The 24086-nt window shown below is 41.6% G+C and overlaps 1 protein-coding gene across 1 annotated transcript; it reads left to right on the forward strand.

Annotated features, from left to right (window-relative positions):
* The first annotated feature begins 387 nt into the window (after positions 1-387).
* snrpa1 (small nuclear ribonucleoprotein polypeptide A') lies at positions 388-22371 on the forward strand. Its single transcript, XM_060941091.1, has 9 exons — positions 388-576; positions 10498-10645; positions 15866-15944; positions 16234-16280; positions 18616-18718; positions 20224-20303; positions 20650-20725; positions 20800-20893; positions 22064-22371. Exons 1-9 carry the CDS (start codon positions 495-497, stop codon positions 22213-22215), a joined length of 861 nt encoding a protein of 286 aa, XP_060797074.1. The 5' UTR covers positions 388-494; the 3' UTR covers positions 22216-22371.
* Positions 22372-24086: the final 1715 nt, after the last annotated feature.

The following is a 24086-nucleotide window of genomic DNA, read 5'->3' on the forward strand; positions in this document are numbered from 1 at the left end:
AGCGAGGGCCTTTCTGTGTGGAGTTTGCATGTTGTCCGCGTGGGTTTCCTCCGGGTGCTCCGGTTTCCCCCACAGTCCAAAGACATGCAGGTTAGGTTAACTGGTGACTCTAAATTGACTGTAGGTGTGAGTGTGAATGGTTGTCTGTCAGCCCTGTGATAACCTGGCGACTTAAAAAAAAAGCGGCTAGAGATAATGAGATGAGATGAATAAGATTCCTAATAACACATTGACAATGATTACTTTTCAGAAAAAAAGACTGTCCAGAGGAATCCCATTCTCACAGCATGTGCACACGTGTACAATGCGTCTCCGGTCCAGCAGGGGGCAGCACTATAATGTTATTCCTAACGCCATTAAATCCGGAAGTTAAAAAAAAGTGAGCTGAGTTACTTCCTGGCGGTAACGTGTGGTGGATGCGAGCATTTGTTCTTCTGTTTTATTGGAACGTGTGATATTTGGAGTATTTTAGTTTTTATTTTTGTTGAGTCGACATGGTGAAATTGTCGGCGGAGTTAGTCGAGCAGGCCGCTCAGTACACAAACCCGGTCCGAGACAGAGAACTGGATCTCCGAGGTAACGCGGCGTTAGCAATAAAGTTAGCATATCGATGGCTGAATTCCCCACAGCTTATATACACAGTGCTGTCCGGTGGATTGATGCACCTCAGTTTTCTGTTCCCGGTTGAAATAAGACATTGTTTATTCTCTCTTGGGTGTGTTTTTATTAATAGCTAGGCTATTTATTTATTCGTTCATGAAGAAAAAAAGAAACGAGAAAGTCTTTCCTTGTCTGAAATCACTCACTATAGTGCAGGGCTCGAAATTCATATATTTTTTCACCAGCCAGCCGGACTAGTTACCTTCCAAAGTAACTCGCCAAACATAAAATCAACTAGCCAAAATTTGTTCATGTATGAATTTTACTTCTGTCAAAAATAACGCAAAAGAGAGTAGTTACCACTGTTTATAACTAATGCGCATTTATTTCAAGACCCGAGTATTTTGATACTGTTGTTTTAATACATAAATGAGAACAGCACAGAGCACCATAATATAATATCAACAAATAATAATATATTGGGCAACTTGGTGTATGAGTATTGAAAGCAAATATACTTACTATCATGACTATAGCACCCAAACATGCTTTCTGTATTTAACCATTTATGAGAGAGAAAGCATTCGGAGCTTCATATTGACGAGGAATCAACTTGAAAAAAATTAATTATTCCATAAAAATCGTATCGCAGCCAAGGCCTACCCTGCTCCCACGTTTGCTAATAAGTCCTTTGTCCTCTTCAGACCGAGCTCGCTTTCACTACGTTCAGACTGCAACCTGAAACGACCCATATCCGATTTGTTGTGAAATCCGATTTTTTTTGTTAGGCCGTTCACATTACCAATTATATGAGACTTGTATGCGATCTCCACTATGAACGGAAAACGACCCAAAAGTGTCCCGCATGCGCAAATTGACACGTAATAAGCACATCTACGTAATACGTAAACAAAAAAAAGCGCACTCTTCAAGTTTGCAAGTAAAGCATGGAGATGAGGCGAGACCTGGCGATGTGGTTTTTGTGGTGGCGGCGGAACTCGCACAATAATCTGATTAATGTGGGCAGCAGACTAATGAGACCGGAGGTGTCAAATTACTGGAAATTTCCAGAACAATCTTATCTTGTAATACAGGATGGTTTAAGTTATAAATCAGTTATAGAAACTGTTTTATTTAATCAGGCTAACAGATCAACATCCAGGTCCCTACCAAATCCACCATTAGCTTGATCAATTCTATAAAAGTCTATTTAAATTCTGAAAACTGTACAAATGTTGTTGTTTTCCACCAAAGAGGCGGGATTAGCCAACGCAGAATAGTGACGTTTGTCTCTTGTTGATGACGTGTAGGTCGCATGAATGCGACCTGTCCGGTCAGACTGCAGTCGCACGTGAAAATAACGAATATGCATCGGAATTAGGACCACATATCCAAGCGGCCTGGGTCGTATGTGAAAAAATTGGATCTGTGTCATTCAGGTTGTCAGTAACAAATCGGATACAGGTCGCATATGGGTAAAAAACTCGGATATGGGTCGTTTCAGGGTGCAGTCTGAACGTAGTCATAGTTCCCGTCTCTGGCAGTTTCTGTACACCTTTCAGAAAATTCCACATCGCAATGTAGCTTTGGCAGATGTAGATGTAAACAACAACAAAAACACGTGTTTAAAGGAACAGTCCACCGTATTTCCATAATGAAATATGCTCTTATCTGAATTGAGACGAGCTGCTCCGTACCTATCCGAGCTTTGCGCGACCTCCCAGTCAGTCAGACACGCCGTCACTCCTGTTAGCAATGTAGCTAGGCTCAGTATGGCCAATGGTATTTTTTGGGGCTGTAGTTAGATGCGACCAAACTCTTCCGCGTTTTTCCTGTTTACATAGGTTTATATGACCATAGGCCATACTGAGCCTAGCTACATTGCTAACAGGTGTGACGGTGCGTCTGACTGCGTCTGACTGACTGGGAGGTCGCGCAAAGCTCGGAGAGGTACGGAGCAGCTCGTCTCAATTCAGATAAGAGCATATTTCATTATGGAAATACGGTGGACTGTTCCTTTAAATGGGCGATAATGTGGCCACATCTATTGAATTTGATAACGTGATGTGGCAGCGGGGGCGTGGCCAAGCGTCTGTCTGTGAATGGAGGGCGGAGTCAGGGAGGGTAAGTGGTGGAATCATTGCACCTGATGGGGATTAACCTGTTTGTGTATCTTCCCCAGTGACCGCGCCCTTTAAAAGGAGAGGAGAGCAGAGAAAGGGAGCTCTTTCTCCCCAACCAGAATACGTGTGCGTGCGCGCGGGGCTGGGAAGTGATAGAAGGCTGAAAAACTAGCAATAAATGGTTCATTGAGAACTCAGTTCTGGCCTGCCGTGCTTCTGTGCTCCACCCACCTGGTCCAATACTACACGTGATTACCACGATATTCAACGAGATGCGTTATATGCATGCGCAGTAGTGAAAAACCGACAGCCTGACTCGTACACGATATGATTTGGAATTCTTCGGTATTTTCCGTTCTGCCGATAAACACATCAATTAACACAGACACGGCACACGCTTAATATGTGGCGGCTTTAGTTGACGGTTTGTCTGAATCTTGGCTTCATGTATATATATTTTTTTATTTTCAACTAGCCAGCCGGGCTGGCTAGTGACAGGAATTACCCGCCAAATGACAAATTAAGTCGCCTCGGGCGACCGGACCACCGCGAATTTCGAGCCCTGTAGTGAGTTCACCATTTTGTAGTGCTGTCTCAACATATAGTGAGAATTATTACACCCTACATCAGTGTTTTTCCCCAGAAAAAAAAAATTTTAAATCCTAAGTTCTGGCATGATAATACACAAACGATTGAATGCCAACAGCCCGAAGCGAAACTAACTGGGTCCAGGGGCATGGCCTCGGAAAACTTTTTTTTGAAAATAGATGCTCTCGGGTGCATTTTCAGGGTCTCTGAGAGGTTTTAGATACAGGATTGTAGGATAGATTTTACCAGTGCTTCAATGATTTCTCACCTAAATAGTATTAATGTACTGTATATGGGTCATTCCGTCAAATCTCCGAATGCTCCCACTCGACCATCTCAGATTTGGCTGAAAAAATTCCAGGAAGTTCACACACTTCCCAATAGGAAAAGTCCCAAATTTTAGCTCCCAGCTCATAGTTTTGTCATAAATATTTTTGCAACTAACCTCGGACCCGCTTTGAGCAGAGTTTTTTGGGGAGCCACTTTGAGATTGCTGTAACTAGAAAACTATTTAAGCCAGGTCCTTCACATTTTCAAGGGTCAAAATCTGGCACCAGTACTTGTAGAATATGGACTTTTACATGTGTGCTTTTGGTTTATCGTAGAATTCTGGGGGGCGGCACGGTGGTGTAGTGGTTAGCGCTGTCGCCTCACAGCAAGAAGGTCTGGGTTTGAGCCCTGTGGCTGACAAGGGCCTTTCTGTGTGAAGTTTTCATGTTCTCCCCGTGTCCGCGTGGGTTTCCTCCAGGTGCTCCGGTTTCCCCCACAGTCCAAAGACATGCAGGTTAGGTTAACTGGTGACTCTAAGCCCATGTTTACATTAGACCGTATCAGCGGATCATCAGATTAACATTTTTAAAACGATTAGTGTGCACACAGCAACACCAATACACGATTTGCGTGCACACAGCAACACCAATACACGGATACGCTCGGCTCCGCAGGCATCCTGCGCTCCAAATCACTCCGCCCTGAACAGCGAGTGCCCTCTGGAGGGTGCGCACTCCGGCCTTGCGCAGCTCACAGAGCACGCGAGTGAAGTGAACAAGCTGTGTTTTCGGGACTGAGCCGCTGTGTGTGTGATCCCAGCGCATATCACTTACCACTTGCAAGTGGAAGGATGGCAAGCCTAAAGACAATCATAACTACACAATGGGCAGTATTTGCATCAGTATTTGCAGTATTTTCATACTTTTATACTCTTTAATGAAAGGTGATACAAGGCGGAAGTCCGCGCCGTGTTTCAGCGGTCGCGTCACATGACCAACGCCAGCGAATCAGGAAGGTGGATGTCACAGTGATGATGTCCAATGAGACGCCAGCTAGAGCTCAGCACAGCGTATCCGCGTATTCTGAATGTTTACACAGCACCGGAGCTGACACGATCTGGATTGAATACTTGGACGCTGGCGGATTCCCGTTTCCAGGCGGTTTAATGTAAACTGACAGTGCATCCACGAAGAAAACGAGACAGATACGGTCTAATGTAAACGCAGCCTAAATTGACCATAGGTGTGAATGTGAGTGTGAATGGTTGTCTGTGTCTATGTGTCAGCCCTGTGATGACCTGGCGACTTGTCCAGGGTGTACCCCGCCTTTCGCCCGTAGTCAGCTGGGATAGGCTCCCGCTTGCCTGCGACCCTGTAGAACAGGATGAAGCGGCTAGAGATGATATGAGTGAGAATTCTGGGGGCTTGAATTTGCTTGGGAATTCTACACTACGCTTTGTGGCAAGTGCAATTTCAAAGACAGGCTTAATATTGCACATACACCTTCCCATATATACTGTGTACTTTGTATTCTAAAACTGCCCCTCTGTGATGAGCAGTTTGGAAGATATTAAAGTTTAAAAATGGAAAAAATAAATTTGGTGACGTTTTTAGCATGTTGTAGCAAAAAAAAAAATGACAGCATCCACCAACATAAAATTGACTGTTTTAGAAAGATTAGATGTCTGTTTTTAACATATCCAAAATTTGTGGTGGTGTTCTGCCTTATTTTTGCAAAGTGATTTTTTTGAAAATGTGGTGTTCGCATACACGCACAGCATTCATGGCGTATGAAAGCATTTTAAAATGCTAACAGAATGCCCTGAATTTATGATACACAGCTTAAATTCAATAAAATGCTTCATTTGGTTGAGGGTAAACTAGACCTGAAGGATAACCGATATGCAACCTTTAGATACTGAAATATTGGAACTCCGATATGGGTGAAAACTGAAACTTGTTTTCATTGCAACATTTCTGTTGGACCATAATTTAGAAGAAAAAGCAACCTGTATGCTTCAGTTAGTATTTATCCATGATAAGTTTTTGACAGTCCAGTAGAATTGATTATGATTAGTTGCGGGTACAAGCAGCCGAAATGAGTTTCCTTCGCAGGGTGGCTGGGCGCTCCCTTAGAGAGAGGTTGAGAAGCACAATCACTCGGGTGGAGCTCGGAGTAGAGCCGCTGCTCCTCCACATCGAGAGGAATCAGCTGAGCTGGCTTGGGCATCTCTTTCAGATGCCTCCTGGACGCCTCCCTGGGGAGGTGTTCCAGGCATGTCCTCCTGGGAGGAGGCCCCAGGGAAGACCCAGGACACGCTGGAGGGACTATTGCCGCTTTTCCACTACAAACGCGGCCGAGTTGGGCTGAGCCGTGCCGTGCTGAGTTGGGCTGAGTCGAGCTGAGCGGGGCTGTTGGAGTTGCATTTCGACTACAACCGCACTGAACCGTGCTGGCCGGAAGTGGGTGGACACATTGGGTGGAGTTAGCGAAAGTGGGTGGACGTCACGTGGCGTTGTTAAGCGGCGCAAACAGTGACATCAGTGATCTTATAAGCGGTAGTCTCACAACCCGGATAGTAAACAATAAACATGGAGGACATGGAGTCGTTAGTGTTGCTGGTCTTGGTTCTGTGGCTTGTTGTCACCGACAACGCCAACAGATACTGGCAAGAGCGTATAGATGAGGCGAGGCAGATGAGGCGAGGCGCATAAGGCTTCAGAAATTCTCGTAATTCTTCTTCCGGGTTTACGGTGTTTACAGATCCCAGCGTGCTCGCGGGGCGTGTGTGGGCATGTGAGGACACTCCTCCTCACCAATCAGTGCACAGGGGAGTGTCTGCTCACGCCCCCAGCCTCACTCAGCTCGGTTTGGCTCGCTTCAGCCCCACTCCAAAACCGTGCGAGTTTTGGGTGCTGAGTAGGGCTGAAGCGAGCTGAGTCGTGCTGTTCTGAGGTAGTCGAAACACGAGCCGTGTCGGGCTGAAGTGAGCTGAAAAAGGGTAGTGGAAAAGGGCCAAATGTCTCTCGGCTGGCCTGGGAATGCCTCTGTGTTCTTCCTGAGGAGCTGGCCGAGATGTCTGGGGAGAGGGAAGTTTGGGCTTCCATGCTCAGACTGCTGCCTCTGCGACCCGGCTCCGGATAAGCGGAAGGAGAGGAGATTAGATGATTAGTTGCAAAAATATTTTTTTTATGACAAAACTATAAGGAGTTGGGAGCTAAAATCTGGGACTTTTCCTATTGTATAGATGAAAGTCTTCTGGATTTACCCGGAAATCTGAATATTTGACAAAACTCTTGAAAGTCTCCGGTTTTCCAAATGGAGAAATTTTTTTTTTCGGATTTTTCGCGTTCCGTTTCATAGAAATTCGGTTTTGCGATCGCACGGTTTGTTTACGTTCGGCAACAGGGCGCCGCCATTTTTGTAGTCTCGCAATGCTTGCTGGTGTATACGAGACCTTATGCTTCTATACATACCTCATGTCATGTGAACTAGATTTTATCGTGCTTTAGAAAACGCGGTCTTTCTTTTGTGTAACTATTTAATATCAGTTGAATTATTATTTTCTAAACATATATGTAGTATTGTACATAAGATGCGACAGCATCACTTTAAGTTTTGACATCCAATAGTGAAAATTCTGAATTTAGAACAGTGGACTCCTGAAAATTACTCATTAACTAGAGGAATTAAATTTGATATTTTTGACATGTTAATCATTAATGTACATGAAAGAAAAAGGCTTAAAAGTTATAACTTGTTTTAGTGAAAATAAGTACTAGAATGTAGGGTTTTGCGTGTTATTAAATTTTTTTCAGGGGATGTTTCCACCTTAAAATAAGTTGCTGTATTACTATAACTGTAATGATTTAGAATGTTTCTGATGCAATTACCGTAATATGTGCAACTAAGATGCACTGAAAAGAAAAGTAAGGCAACTGCATATTATAAAGTTTAAATTTTGGCACTGTATTAAATGAACTAGATTAAGATTAAAACATATTTAAAGGAAAAGAAAACTTAATTCGTACATTTAAGTTTGCAGAAAGATTATGTACTTATAAACACATTCATGAAGAGAATTTAAGTGTCAAATGTAGCATAATTTCCAATAATAGCGATAAGCATATTTGTCAGTGTGATGTCACTGTGAGCCTTTAACAAAAGAACAATCCGGAGCCGCCTTTTGTGAAATGGATCCCAGTGACATCACACTGCCAAAAATTATTATTATTTGAAATTATGCTGTATTTGACACATTTGGACAACTTCACTTCGTGAGAGTGTTTATAAGTATATAATCTTTCTGCAAACCCAAACTAAGGAATTAAGTTTTCTACTCCTTTAAAGCAGATTAATTCTCCTTGGCTTTTGCTTGGCCCAATGTTGGGCAACCCTCTCATAGTCCATCTCACTGTCATCCATGCTGATGTGGATCAAATTGTCCAGCGAGTGCTTTTTGAGCCAGTCGCTGTGATCAGAATTGACTATGTTTTCGTTGTCGTGACAGTTGTCTGGTTTTGTGCGCCATCACTCACATGGGTTTGTTGACGTTTAGTCAACCAATCTTTGATCGAAGCCATAATGATAATAGACTAGGTCAAACCTTTGTGATTAAAATCAGTCAGCTTTGTCCGTCTGGTGGGGGACAACATCGGCAGCCAATGAGACCGCTTATAATGAATCGGAAACTTCCGGGATGTCTGACGTTTTCTTTCGATATTTTTATTGGACGGTTTGAACACGTGATCTTGACATAGCCAACAGATTACAGCTTGTTTACATCATACCACACAGACATATTACTTTGACAGAATCAACACAAACATTGGAAAAAAAGACCGTTTGTTTAACACAAATATCAATCAGTATGTAAATGGATCTGTTATTTGCTCTCCTATGTATCTAGTTACTTGTGGGTAGGAAATTTAACGTATCGGTATAAATCTAAGCGCATCAGATTTTAACTAAAGCGACCTAAGCGTATCGGCAGGCAGAGCAAGCGTATCGGGCCCGATGCGCTAAAACGCTTTGGGGGAAACCATGCTATATATAGTGCACTTATAGTATCCCACAATGCACCATAAAAAGTAGTGTACAACCGATGGTCACTAACCAAGCAATATATATCCCATCATGCATTGCGGTAGCACTGAAAGAAAAAAAGTATGTTGGGGTGATTAGACGGAGGAAGAAACGCGTTATAAACATTCAAGTACAATTAAAAAATAGTAAGGGAATAGAAAAAAGCTAAAATAGAACAAGGCAGATAAAATACACGAATAAAAGTTACAGTGCAAAGTGAGGAATTAATCAAAAGCCTCAAATTTGATTTAATAAAAGGCAAAGAAAGAATTCAGCCTTGATTTAAAAGAACTGAAAGATGCAGCAGACACAAAGTAGTTTGTATTCGCTAATGTGGGAAATATGCTCAGTATAATATGGATTTATCACAAAATTACATATATATTATTGACCAGCTTAAGTTTAGTCCGTATCGTGAAATACCGTAACTGAGTTCTTGAGGCCGAGGTCAGTGTTTTCAAGGCAGAGGTCGCAGTATTTCACGATACGGACCGACCTTAAGCTGGTAAATAGTATATTTATTTTTTTCTTTACCAAATTCTATCAGAAAATGAGCACCCAAAAGGGAAACCATATTTAGAACAAACCTGCTACAAGCTTGTTTTCGGCTTTCTCCTGAAATGTTTTCTTTTATTTCGTCATCAGGGTAGTAAAACTCGCTTTTGCTGTGAACACTGTCGTTATCGCTATCCATGCTGTAAAATTTAATGCTATTATACTGAGAAATGCGAAAATAAATGTTGACAAAAAATTGCTACTCTGTTGTTGTGAACGAGCGAGTCGTCAAAGGTCTGTAACCGCGGTCCGGATTGCAGGATTCCGGACCGCTCGCAATCAGAGCGCACGATTTCATGGGAACCAGACCGCGAAAAAAATAAATGCACGTATTTATTATTTTGAAGACCCACCAGCAGACTGATCTGGCATGTTTTAATTGTACAACAGTAATGACGTAAATAACAGCACGGTGGAGTAAATACATCACAAATTGAGTAAAGGTGACAAGGTCAGATACAGGGAAAAGATAAAAGAATGTTCAGGGGTAGATCCATACAGGAACGTTGTAGAGTATGAAGATGATGTACGGATGTGGCCGAGAGTGCATTACACAGACATCGTGAATTACCTTCTCGCATTTTAACAGTGGGTAAACTAAACAATCTGATTCCAGCCTTAGCAGAATTGTTTGAGCAGCCAATAACTGCACAAATTTGCGGCGTTTCATATTAAGGTACTTGTTGCTACACGTGTTATTCCACAAAGATGGTGGACACGACTAAATCAGAGAGGGTCATGGGATGTGTGACGTCATGCGCAAACGGTCTATAGTGAGTCGGGAGTAGTGAGTGAGTGATTTTGGACACGGCCTTTACAACAAAAATAGCCGAAACTATTAAAAAGATTGAGCACGCAACTGTCTGCCTGCTCATTACAGTTGAAACTTTTATAATTCATGATGGCAAACTAGGCAGAGTAATGAACATTTAAACTTGACACTGCGTCATTCCACCAGACTTTATATATAAATGAAGTGCACTCCATAGGGTGATAGAAGCTATCGTTTTATAATCTTTGTAGTGTTTTTAGCTTATGTAGGGAACAGTGTCATATTTAGGATTCAGTGGATAATATTTAAATAATTTAAAAAAAAATAGTGATTTGTGTTTTGGAGATTATGGTGTCGTGTAGCTCTTACAACACGCAGTACAAAACAATCCAAAGTCAGTCTGCTTTGTTTAGGCTCTCCTTTCTTGTTTTTGCTCTTTTTCTCCATGTAATGCTTCTCTCTTGTCCAGTGCCCCATTTAAAGGTCGTGTTCATGTTCCTGCAGGTTATAAAATCCCAGTTTTGGAGAACCTCGGGGCCACTCTGGATCAGTTTGATACCATTGACTTTTCCGATAACGAGATCAGAAAGCTGGATGGATTTCCGCTGCTCAAGAGACTCAAAACCGTGCTCATGAACAACAACCGCATCTGGTGAGTGAGGGAAGGGGTGGGGAATAATTTCCACCATGAGATCAGAGCCGACAGGGAAGAAATGCACAACAGGTCTACATTTTGAAGTGTGTGTTTGGGACGCTACTTGCGTGTAGACATTTACATGTGACGCAGATGGACATCTTAAATGTGTGTTCGCATTTGTTTTTGGTTAGCTTGTGTCGCTTATGCTAGAAATTGTGAATTTGGTATTACTCTGTTAAAGTTGAAAGGCTGATGGCCCCTTTCCACCAACTAGGTGCTAGTAATGTTTCAGAATTGGTTCAGCTTAAAGGAGATACGCAGAACCTTTATTTTTAAATAAATTTCTGACTGATAATATTGCCATCCTTGACTCTTGTATGCTGCATAAATGGGAATTAAAAAAAAATATTGTTGAGAGTTTAAGCTGGCATTCGAGCTGAGCCAGCCAGCCCTGAGTGCGTGACGTCACAGCAGTAACCGGTTTTAAGGCCGAGGCCTCTGACACTTATGGAGCACTTGCATGTGACGTCACAGCCGATCCAGATTGTGACAGACGCCATCTTGTCGGTCAAACGCCATATTTCCGCCTTCTACTTCTGGTTCTACCTTTTTTCTTCTGGAAAACCCTACTATATACAATTCTACTACAACAGCTGCGGCTACAAGCTCTCCCTACCTGTGCACGTTTTTTGTGTATTTTTGCGTGTTGTTCGTCTGTACCGGACTTCAATATCCACTACAACCGTATGGACTTACTGGACATTGGTTTCCAGCAGAAAATGACGGTTTGTAGCGATTTCCATCGCATGCACAACATTCCGGACGAGATAGCGAGACCAGCGGGGTCTCCGTGGATTGTTATCGGGTCTGGCAGGCGAAGGAGGCGGCGTCGGGAGAGGAAGCAAAAGCGAGGCTGCAGAGCCGGTCTGTTGACTAAGCTCAGAAAACAGCCACTCAAATCTCCACTGCTAAACCTCTACCTCTCCAACGCCAGATCCATGGTAAACAAGACGGACGATTTGGAATTACAGCTGGAATTACCTTATTCTATTCTATAATCGGCTGGTCAGTGCTATACTAGATACTACTGATATATCTAGTATCAGTACTAGTACTCAATACTTAAGTGACTTACCTGTCCAATGAGGATTATTTTCTTGTTTACAAGATGCCACATCTGAGTCGCTGACAAATCCTGAATTTCTGTAAAGATAACTGTCCAGAGATTTATAAGCATGCAGTGCTTCACCACTGAACAGTGAGGGAAAGTTGATGAGGTGATTATACACATCTGGGTATTCCACCTCTGGCAGTTCAACATCCACTGACACGGTCGTGAAAACTATGTCTGGTAAGCCATAAGGGTCACTAATCTGTAGGTCGTTTATATTAGACATATATCGTTTATATCGTTTTTAGGTCGTTTATATTAGACATATATCTAGTTATCTGTTCATTAGAAAAATGAGCCGTGTAGTCCGTCGGTTGAAATTGATCCATTCTGTACACGAGTGCAGCAGTATTCAGCTGTGTTTTTTACCGACAAGATGGCAGCTGTTAACTTTCCGGTCACGTGACTGCAAGATCTCTATAGACCAAAGCCAGACTCAGCAGGCGAGAGTGGTTGCAATGACCTCTTCGTTTGGGTTTATTGGTGATTCTTCGGATTCCACAGATAGTAATACATCTGACTGTGATAGTCCTGAAATTGGAGTGTGTGTGTACATGCTACTGCTGTACGCGTAGAAACGTATCAGTTCGAACCATCGGAAAGTGAATTTGATAGTGCCACGGAGGCCCACACCTTACGAAATAAAGCCAGAGAACAAAGCCGTCTAGAGAATTGGATGGAATTGAACTGACAGTCTCATGTGACTCTCATTAAAACAGGATAGGTGTTATAACTTATGCAACATACATGTACATGCATACGATTTCACTGATAAAACGTAAAAGGCTAATTAAATAATCAGATGAACTGAGACAATCATATTCTGAAGCAAATTAAATAATCTTATACCGGTAACTTGTATTATGTATTTAAGTTACATGTATTAATCTAAATGCAGGTAAACAGTGAGTGGTGTTATGTAACCAAACGAGAGTCGCATCTTACCCGTCTGTGTTCTCGCTTCTTGAAAGCCAATCTTGTGGCTGATTTGTTTTGAGGCAATCTGACTTTCAGTTGTTCATTCAGTTCTTCGTTCATTCGCTTCTTCCACGTAAGGGCAAGATATGCTTGCCTCAGCAGCAATATCCAGCGGAGAAATCTTACCACTCATTCTCCATACTGAGTACTCCGCCATTACCGCTCGGCTCACGCTCCGGGAGAACTGGTGCAACTGAACTTGCTTTCCTTTTCTTGTAGTTTTCTTTTCCTTTAATTGTTGGCACTGCACCCTCTTTCAATACAGGCTTATAGCCAACACTCCTCAACAGATCAGAGGTCTCGTACGAGTCTTCAGTAAAATGTGCCCGTGAACTTCTCGCAAAACGTGTCCAAAAAGAGATGTTACATCACTGTATACATCTCTGCATTCCTGACAACACTCGTGTCGAACACAACAACTAGAAAGGCGCTTGGTAGAGTGCATACCTCTGCCAAGCCACTTATTAGAATATCCAGACATTTAGTACGTTTACATACAAATTTGGATTTGCATCAAAATCTAATCAATTGTTCCTTGGCCTGTGGCTCAACTTTCCTCACAATTTCATCAAAATCTGTTCTAATTTTTGAGTTAGGTTAGGAACATGCAAACAAACGGGTGAAAACATACCTCTGCCAACTTTGTTGGAGGTGGTTAATAAGGCCAAGAAAAAATAATTGTTTGTTTCCGGTTACCCGACCGACCGTTTAAAAAATGCCCCGACCCTAGACTTTTTTGTTAGATGTTTAAAAAAAATGTATTTTCGCCGACCAACAATAAATTTTGAAAAAAAAAATATCTGCATTACGATTTGCATAATATTGTCGATCTGACAAGTGACTAATTCTAAAACGCATATATCGGACAAGAAACACTCATTGATTTCTCACGGCCTCAATCTGACGTCATGACCTCTTTCCGGGAAACTCCGGCTTGTGTTGTACACAACGCTAGGCATCATGGCGGCCAACGAAGTGTTCTCGATTACCGTGATCGGTTGCGACCACACGGAAGATTGTAAGACAATAAGTTCATTTTATAAGTTTTCAACTGTAAAAGAACTCTACGAACATTATCATCCTCCACTGGACGAGTCATGCAAACAGTATACACACAGTGCCCAGGCTAACGGCGGTATTGATATCACGATGGAAGTCACGTTGGAAAGCCTGCTCAGCAATTTTGGCTTGCGGGCACTGACATTTGAATGTAAACGGAAGCCGGAGTTTCAAAAAATGTTAGCTATCAAAACAAAAATACTAAAAGTACACGAGGACGCAAAAGTAGAGGCAACAAAGGTGACAAATAATGCATTCCAAGTGCTCATGGCAGGCGGCAGAGCTTTTGTTTCTGTGAAGAAGACGGGGTAAGTTTGCTTGTTGTGGGCGCCATTTTGTGTACATTAGCTGTACATATACATTTTAATAGCTGTACATGTACGTTTTAAATAGGTTGTTTGCAGTACCAGACAGTTTGCTAGAACTCAGTTTTGTGATGTCACAAACTTGTACAATTTGATGTACAAAAATGTACAATTTGATTCTGACACTGATTGATCATTTTGTATAATAGCAGGTCCAAAAGTCTAAAGATGTTTTTGATTGTTCTTTGTATTCATATTAAACATACAAGTTCACAACATAGTGTTCCTAATAAAGTTAAGGTTCAACATTTGTAGTTATGTTTATAGTTCCTTTAAGCGTCCGAGCACTCCATATTTTATCCATGGGCTCCGAATCCTGTATTCCACAAGCTTCACTGGTTTTCTTAGGCCTGGTTCTGGATGGTTGAGTCACAGAATGACACTTCCCCACTATGTGCCACTGTTTGTCCCACACCTAAAATTTATTTTTTTAAAAAACCTACCTACCTGGTATTTTGTGTGATAAAAAAAAATAAAATAAAAAGACCTACCTACCTACCCTATTTTTTTTCAAGATGTAATACGAAACAATTATTTTTTCTTGGCCTAATGGTGGACTGCTGGATTAGGCAGACTAGACACTACACTAACTGGTTTCAGTGAGTCTTGTTGGTTACTGTAATCCAGCCGCTGACGTAAGTGGTTCTTGTTTCTAGACCAGCAAACTGTTGGTGCCACTCTTAAACCAGCTTTTCTGTCGGTTGAAATGTGAAAAACTGGTCTGAGATTAGGTACAGGCTCTGAGCTGAACCTCAAAATAGCTTGGTGGAAAAGGGGTATGATACGGGAGGGCTAAAATATAATATCTGTACTGAGGTCTCGTTAATGGCATAATATGAATGATGTGGGGGAAAACTGTCATTTTGTGTAACTTGTACTTTAACTGGACAGCGTGTGACGAGTCTGTCTGCTTTTAGTTTCCTCTCCGAATGTGTTTTTGTTCACATCTGTCTTGTTCATGTTCATTACACCTGAAACTGTAACTCCATTTTCAGTTACTTCTGATGACATGTAATGGATCTCAGTGAAGCAGGATGAAAAAAAAAAAATATATATATATATATATATATATATATATATATATAAAAAACCCTAATGGAGATCTAGGAGGTGTTTTTTACTCTGTAGGCACCTGACACGATGCAGGCTGGGCTAGAAAGAAATCAGCTCCAGACTCACTTTATCATAACATTCTCTGAGCCACTGGTGGGGCTGTTGCACTTGGTTTGGAAATCCAAATAATCCACCTTAAGATATTTAACAGACAATGATTTGATTTGACTGGCACATGGCTCTGCTACTGCCTTTCTACCAGTTGTTCTTGCAAACAAGTATTACAGTCGCAGTGCTCAAGCGGTCTCTTCCTGTTAATACTACTAATCCAAAATTAGAGATTTCTACAGCTGAGCGAGTCCAAATGCAGCTTGCAGGATTTGAAAAGATGAAAGCAATGAGTGGGCAATTGTTGAATATTGCTCACATTTTAGCAAGGAAATTGCCAACTTTTCAATGGAGATCATGAAGATGGCAAAAATGATCAGAATTATTTTACCGAGGATTCAGATAACGATCCTATTTGATACTTTAAGCTCCCAATTTCACCCCTTCAGCAGAGTTGTTTATAAAGATGCATGAATTAAAGCTGATGTGATTTTGTTGCAGCCGGATTGGTGAAAATCTCGAGCATTCGTTGCCCAATCTTAAGGAGCTGATCCTTACAAGTAACAACATCCAAGATCTGGTGAGTAGTGCTCTACTGAGTGTGTTAATCTGTGATTCTGCTCATACACTCGCACTGGGTGCAGAATCTGAAAACCTGGCTGTCTTACCATGATGCCAAAACTCTTGTCAGATAAATTATACTATTGGTTTATCATCCATTTACTCTGTGCTGAGGGGCTCTGCAGATTATTTTTCCATAGCTTAAAACATTCCTGGCTGGAAAAAGCTTGCAAACCCCTGCTTTAATGCACCAACAGACTGAGCTTCTTATTGCATTATTTAAACACGTTGTTTTCTTTGATTAACAGGGTGATCTGGATCCTCTCGCTTCAGTAAAGACCCTGACCCTTCTCAGGTATTTTATCATGAAAACCCACACATCTGTCCTTGGAGCATTTTTAGCTTGGTTTATGCACATCATTTACAACTTGCTTAACTATAGGCGAAATATTATCCCGAAAGCAGGAGGAGTGCGTCCTAGTAGCAGAGATCCGTCTCGCTGAGATTAATTTAAACTCTCTTGCGTAACAGGAGCTTTATCATTGTGGTACTGTAAGTTTTATTCAGGTTACTCTCGTCTGATTCGGGTGTTTTGTATAGGTAATCGTATGGGGCTGAGTAAAATTAAGGATTAATTTCACGAGTGATTTTCGAAGTTTTGAAAATCGCCCGAGTCACGAAGCGACGAGGGCAATTTCAAAACTTTGAAATCACGAGTGAACTTGATCCTTAATTTTACGAGGAACCATACGATTACTTGTTTATAATATATAGGGCCAAATTCATACTTCGGAAGCCATTCAAGTTCACAACGTTTTCTGAACCAATCAGGGTGCAAGACTATCTTGTACGTTTGAATCAGTTTCTAAAGCGTCTTTCATCATGACATGGCGACACGACACGAGGATTTTGAAAGTGGTTTATGAAATTTTATTGGAACTTCTTTACAAAAGCTGATTGCTAAATGCAAGAAAACTCTGTGCTTGACCGAAAAGGAGAATTTGCTAGTATTTGTAACTGTAACCAAGCAACGAACTAGCAAATAGCATTTCAGAAATATGGCCTCGTGTTAAGGAAAAAAGCCCTCCTTGATTGACCAATCAGAATTGAGTAATTTGGCCCTATGTATTATGTATATTATGGTTGAGTGCAAATTACATAAGATATAAAACACAGTCTGGAGTGTGCGTGTTTTTTTTTTTTTTTTTTTTTAAACTTGTACCACAATAGTTTGCTGCAACAAAGACTGTGAGCACTTACAGCCAAGACTCCTAACATAAACTTTAAATAAATGTCTCCTAACAAAACCAAAAAAAATTCTAAATCACTGAATACAAGTGACATTATTTATTTATTTATTTTTATCTATTTATTTAACCACCAACGCCTGTTTAAACCCATTTATTGGTCTTTATTTGAATCAGTTGCTGTAGAGGTCCCCATGTATGAGCTGTTACTACAGAAACAGCAACCTATTGGAACAAGCGCGTTAATATGAACCTATAGACCTCTTGCAGTCACGTGACTGGAAAGTTCACAGCCGCCATCTTGTCGGTAAAAAACACCGCTGAATACTGCTGCACTTGTGTACAGAATGGATCAATTTCAACCGACGGACTACACGGCTCATTTTTCTAATGAACAGATAACTAGATATATGTCTAAAATAAACGACCTACAGATTAGTGACCCTTATGGCTTACCGGACATAGTTTTCACGACCGTGTCAGTGGATGTGGAACTGCCAGCGGAATACCCAGACGTGTATAATTACCTCATTAACTTTCCCTCGCTGTTCAGTGGTGAAGCACTGCGTGCTTATAAATCTCTGGACAGTTACCTTAACAGAAATTCAGGATTTGTCAGCCGCGGCATCTTGTAAACAAGAAAATAACAATCCTCATTGGACAGGTAAGTCACTTAAGTATTGAGTATAGCACTGACCAGCCGATTATAGAATAGAATAAGGTAATTCCAGCTGTAATTCCAAATCGTCCGTCTTGTTTACCATGGATCTGGCGTTGGAGAGGTAGAGGTTTAGCAGTGGAGATTTGAGTGGCTGTTTCCTGGGCTTAGTCAACAGGCCGGCTCTGCAGCCTCGCTTTTGCTTCCTCTCGCCTCCTTCGCCTGCCAGACCCGATAACAATCCACGGAGACCCCGCTAGTCTCGCTATCTCGTCCGGAATGTTGTGCATGTGATGGAAATCACTACAAACCGTCATTTTCTGCTGGAAACCAATGTCCAGTAGTCCATACGGTTGTAGTGGATATTGAAGTCAGATACAGACGAACAACACGCAAAAATACACACAAAAAACATAAAAAACGTGCACAGGTAGGGAGAGCTTGTAGCCGCAGCTGTTGTAGTATAATTGTATATAGTAGGGTTTTCCAGAAGAAAAGGTAGCAAAAGTAGAACCAGAAGTAGAAGGTATATGGCGTTTGACCGACAAGATGGCGTTTGTTACAATCTGGATCGGCTGTGACGTCACATGCAAGATCTCTATTGTACATGTTACAGCCAGAACTGTTTTCCAAGCTGTGCTGTGGTAGATTATTAGTACAAATGTAAATGTCGCTATGGGTAACTTTGGTTACTTGCAGACAGCTGAATGTTCAAAGACCATAAAACCCCTGCTGTTTGCAAAGAGTAAACGTTTACACAAAATTTTTTTTTTTCCCCCCTCCAGTCTTTTAAGGAACCCAGTAACCAACAAGAAACATTACAGGCTGTATGTCATCAACAAACTTCCACAGATACGTGTTCTGGATTTCCAGAAGGTGAAATTAAAGGTAAGGTACAATGCAGAATCCTTGGTTAAGTCCATATTAGAAGAGAAAGCATCAGACTCGATGTGGAAGGCAAAACTTTAAAATGTGATTATAAATTTGGACATTGGCTAATTGAGTGTGTTGGGGGGAGCAGAAGTTGTTTAAATTGCCTGCACATTTTAGTGCGAGACCTCAAGACGCAACATGAAACCAGAATTCACCTGCTTTTCTGTAAACAGTTGCCGTCAGAAGTTTACATACATTCACCATGGACATGTATGTCATGGCAATATAAGACTTGGGGTGACTTTTCTTTTCTTTGAACTGGTTTTTTTTTGGGGGGGGGGGGGGGCAGAATGATGCACGACATGCATCTTTTAATATAAATAAAAACGATAATTTGGTGCCCACGTTTTAATTTATTTTGGGTTTTCTGAAATCAACACAATACAACTTGGTGTTGATTAATTTCATGAGTTTGTATGAATATTTACTGATATAATTTTGACCCTGTGTTAATTTTAGAACACCCAAAATTAGATTGTGTATCCAAAGTAAATTTAAAAAATTGTAAAAGTTTTGTACATTCTTCCCCAGAGAAGGAACAATTATTTATATGAATGAATGAAATGCCCAGTACTGCTCTGACATTCATGTCAACGAGTGTATGTAAACTTCTGACCACAAGTGTATTAAGCAGCTTTGTTGAGATTGGGCAAAGACGCTTGGTGCATGTACTGAGTTTGATGCGGAGCTGCAAGACCATTTAAAAGCTGTTCTTATCAAATCTGATAAACTCCTGGGCCTCAAAAGATTTAGACAGTCCTAACCAGTGATGGATGCATGAGAGACTCTGGACAAAGATGAATTTCACAAACATTGTCCTTTGGATGTAAAGTCCCCCTGCCATAAATATTGGAACAGGCAATGCTCATGATTTAAATTGGGCCTGTCATGACTGGACTGAGAGTAAATAGATGGTGAGATTCAATCATTGTGGTGTAAGTGGTTAGCACGGTTGCCTCACAGCAAGAAGGTTCTGGGTTCGAGCCCAGCGGCCAGTGGGGGCCTTTCAGTGTGGAGTTTGCATGTTCTCCCCGTGTCTGCGTGGGTTTCCTTTGGGTGCTCCGGTTTCCCCCCACAGTCCAAAGACATGCAGGTTAGGTTAATATGGGACGGCCTTGGGCTGAGGTGCCCTTGAGCAAGGCACCTAACTCCCAACTGCTCCCCGGCCGCTGTTAGCATGGTTGCCCACTGCTCTGGATATGTGTGCGCGCTCATTGCTCATGTGTGCGCGCATGCGTGTTTTCACTGCTATTAAACGTAGAGAGGAGTGTGCTTTCACAAGTGTGTGATGACTAAAGTTGTGCTTTCTTTTCTTTCTAAACTTTACTCTTTAACACCTTCCTTATTTTGAGTACATTCTTTTCCTCTTTTGGTTCTTGACTGTTCCTTATGTCGAACGGTGTCGAGTCCTGCTTGATGTCTTGGTGCTTTTTCACTTGAACTCTGATGTATCGCCGTAGGAACGTCAAGAGGCTGAGAAAATGTTCAAAGGCAAACGGGGCGCTCAGCTTGCAAAGGATATTGCCAAGCGCACAAAAACGTAAGATGAAAGACCTTGATCAAGCACAGCTCTTCTGAATCACTATTGGGCCTTCATGACCTGATCTGGATTTTACTGCAAACTGTTCAATTGGTTCTAACTAAAACCTTTTAAAGCTACCAAAAAAATAAATTAAAAAAATCCCTAACCCATCTGCAGTGTATTCCAGGAGAGCTGGCCCAAGGCATTTCTCTCTTTGTATCAGCTTATTAAAACAAATGATAAGATGCACAAGATACTACACTCTGATTGGAAGAACAGTGGTTAAAAGGCTGAAGAAGAAGCAGGTCTGCATGAACAAGCCTGTGAAAACCCTTGTGTTCTTGAATGTGGTGTTTTCTTTTAGGTTCACGCCAGGAGCCGGACTGCAGGCTGAGAAAGTGAAAACGGGGCCTTCTGCAGCAGACGTGGAAGCCATTAAGGTCCCCGATTTATGTTCAAATGGTTGGGATTTATTGCAATTGATTAAATGGCTAAAAGTGTGTCTCGCCCACAGGCTGCCATTGCAAATGCCACATCACTGGCTGAAGTGGAGAGGTTGAAGGGAATGTTGCAGTCTGGTCAGATCCCTGGGAGAGAAAGCAGACAGGGTAATGCACAGGGATCTCCACTACTCATTTTTATTATCTAGTGCTTTCATTTCGTGGCTGGACTCATATGGAAGAGCTGGTGTAAAAATGTCACTGAATAATACTGTGCCACAATGAAAGAACAGTGTATTTGCTGGACTAGAAGAGGTGGTGTCTTGCTCTCTAGCATATCTAAACTCGTTAGTCAAATGATGTGATCACAAACTGTGATTACGCTGAAATGTTGTCATTAAAAATGTAGTTTCGCTAACGATCCCACAGTTAGAGTAGGTCGGAGTAGTCAATTCAACAGATATCTCCTCTAAATGTCCAAATCTGATTGGTACTTGGGGAAAATCTGCTATCCCCTCTAATAAATATAGTCCCACCCAGCTCAAACTGAAAATTTACAGCATTTATGCAAACTCCTTTCATAACCGTCTCCTTTCAGCATCAATAATTACGCACTTCCTTGTTAGCTGACAGCATTTTTTTTTTTAATCCATTTATTAGTGTTGGATTAAACAGCATCAACTATACCAGTGCCACTTCATGAACAGTTACGGAAACAACGTTGTTTTTGAGCAAGTGCATTAATTTTGTATAAAACTATATTTTGGTGCTGGTTCTACTGTGACTAGCGGTGTGTTAGAAAATTTGTCAACACCTTATGATCAACCACATCCAAGAAGTAATGAGCATTGTGGGATAAGTTGATACCCCTGACATACAACAACAGCAACAAAAAAACATTTTCCTTTGAGACCTTTACATTCAAGGGCGGCACGGTGGTGTAGTGGTTAGCGCTGTCGCCTCACAGCAAGAAGGTCCTGGGTTCGAGCCCCGGGGCCGGCGAGGGCCTTTCTGTGTGGAGTTTGCATGTTCTCCCCGTGTCCGTGTGGGTTTCCTCCGGGTGCTCCGGTTTCCCCCACAGTCCAAAGACATGCAGGTTAGGTTAACTGGTGACTCTAAATTGACCGTAGGTGTGAATGTGAGTGTGAATGGTTGTCTGTGTCTATGTGTCAGCCCTGTGATGACCTGGCGACTTGTCCAGGGTGTACCCCGCCTTTCGCCCGTAGTCAGCTGGGATAGGCTCCAGCTCGCCTGCGACCCTGTAGAAGGATAAAGCGGCTAGAGATAATGAGATGAGACCTTTACATTCACACTGACTTTATTTGCTTAATTTTCCAGGTGCACAGAGCATGGTTGAGGAAGAAGAGGACGATGAGCCTGAAATGGGGATGCAGGAGTCTGTTTCGATGTACAACGCTGCCGGTGGGGATGAGATGGAAGATGACAGAATGGAAAACGGAGAGGAAGACATGCATGTTAATGGATCCTAGTTCATTTCATGTTATATGGATGATGGTGCATCTCTTGAGTTTGTGTATAAATGTTGGACAGAGTACTTTTGTATGCTACTTTTTGTTGGTAAATACGTTCAACCAATGGTTTTTTTTTATGGTTTAAAATAAAATTAAGTGCTTCATTTCATACTACCTTGGATTTCATTTTTGAAAAATCCATTTTATGTCTAATTGAGTAACAGATGCGCTAGTCAGTAAATGCGTACTTCTCAAATGTACCAATGTCCGAGGTTTATCTGATTAACAAAACCAGTACATAACCTAATAAACAGAGAAATGGATGTATGATGTAATTTTAGTAAATTCACAAAATGTCTGCATATGTTTGAAAGAAGCAAGAATTGAACGCGTCATCAAATCGCACCACGAAGGGGATGATGCATTATTTTGTTTTTAATGAAGTCCAATCAGTATTGCTTAGTTAATCTAGATATAAACCCAAGTAGTTGAATGGGTTTCAAATTTTGTCAATATGGACATCTGTAATAATTTCAGCGTGCATAGTATTGCATAAAAAAAAAAAAGTTTATTCATCCCTCGGTGGGGAAATTTACATGCTAGGGACAGTAACACACAAAGAAAAAATGCAATAAAAGTATAAAATATAATAAAGTTAAAACAAGTCATGTGTACAACAAAATACAACCCTGATTCCAAAAAAGTTGGGACAAAGTACAAATTGTAAATAAAAACGGAATGCAATGATGTGGAAGTTTCAAAATTCCATATTTTATTCAGAATAGAACATAGATGACACATCAAATGTTTAAACTGAGAAAATGTATCATTTAAAGAGAAAAATTAGGTGATTTTAAATTTCATGACAACACATCTCAAAAAAGTTGGGACAAGGCCATGTTTCCCACTGTGAGACATCCCCTTTTCTCTTTACAACAGTCTGTAAACGTCTGGGGACTGAGGAGACAAGTTGCTCAAGTTTAGGGATAGGAATGTTAACCCATTCTTGTCTAATGTAGGATTCTAGTTGCTCAACTGTCTTAGGTCTTTTTTGTCATATCTTCCGTTTTATGATGCGCCAAATGTTTTCCATGGGTGAAAGATCCGGACTGCAGGCTGGCCAGTTCAGTACCCGGACCCTTCTTCTACGCAGCCATGATGCTGTAATTGATGCAGTATGTGGTTTGGCATTGTCATGTTGGAAAATGCAAGGTCTTCCCTGAAAGAGACGTCGTCTGAATGGGAGCATACCGTATGTTGCTCTAGAACCTGGATGTACCTTTCAGCATTGATGGTGTCTTTCCAGATGTGTAAGCTGCCCATGCCACACGCACTAATGCAACCCCATACCATCAGAGATGCAGGCTTCTGAACTGAGCGCTGATAACAACTTGGGTCGTCCTTCTCCTCTTTAGTCCGAATGACACGGCGTCCCTGATTTCCATCAAGAACTTCAAATTTTGATTCGTCTGACCACAGAACAGTTTTCCACTTTGCCACAGTCCATTTTAAATAAGCCTTGGCCTAGAGAAGACATCTGCGCTTCTGGATCATGTTTAGATACGGCTTCTTCTTTGAACTATAGAGTTTTAGCTGGCAACGGCGGATGGCACGGTGAATTGTGTTCACAGATAATGTTCTCTGGAAATATTCCTGAGCCCATTTTGTGATTTCCAGTACAGAAGCATGCCTGTATGTGATGCAGTGCCGTCTAAGGGCCCGAAGATCACGGGCACCCAGTATGGTTTTCCGGCCTTGACCCTTACGCACAGAGATTCTTCCAGATTCTCTGAATCTTTTGATGATATTATGCACTGTCGATGATGATATGTTCAAACTCTTTGCAATTTTACACTGTCGAACTCCTTTCTGATATTGCTCCACTATTT

Source organism: Neoarius graeffei, chromosome 15 (assembly GCF_027579695.1).
Source record: "Neoarius graeffei isolate fNeoGra1 chromosome 15, fNeoGra1.pri, whole genome shotgun sequence".
In the NCBI taxonomy this organism is placed as follows: domain Eukaryota; kingdom Metazoa; phylum Chordata; class Actinopteri; order Siluriformes; family Ariidae; genus Neoarius; species Neoarius graeffei.

Excerpts from the sequence above, each read along its gene's own strand:
- snrpa1 (XM_060941091.1), top strand. The coding sequence starts at position 495 with ATGGTGAAATTGTCGGCGGAGTTAGTCGAGCAGGCCGCTCAGTACACA. Across the intron at positions 10,646-15,865 it reads ATGAACAACAACCGCATCTG|CCGGATTGGTGAAAATCTCG; the intron begins GTGAGTGAGGGA and ends ATTTTGTTGCAG. Across the intron at positions 16,281-18,615 it reads AAGACCCTGACCCTTCTCAG|TCTTTTAAGGAACCCAGTAA; the intron begins GTATTTTATCAT and ends TCCCCCCTCCAG.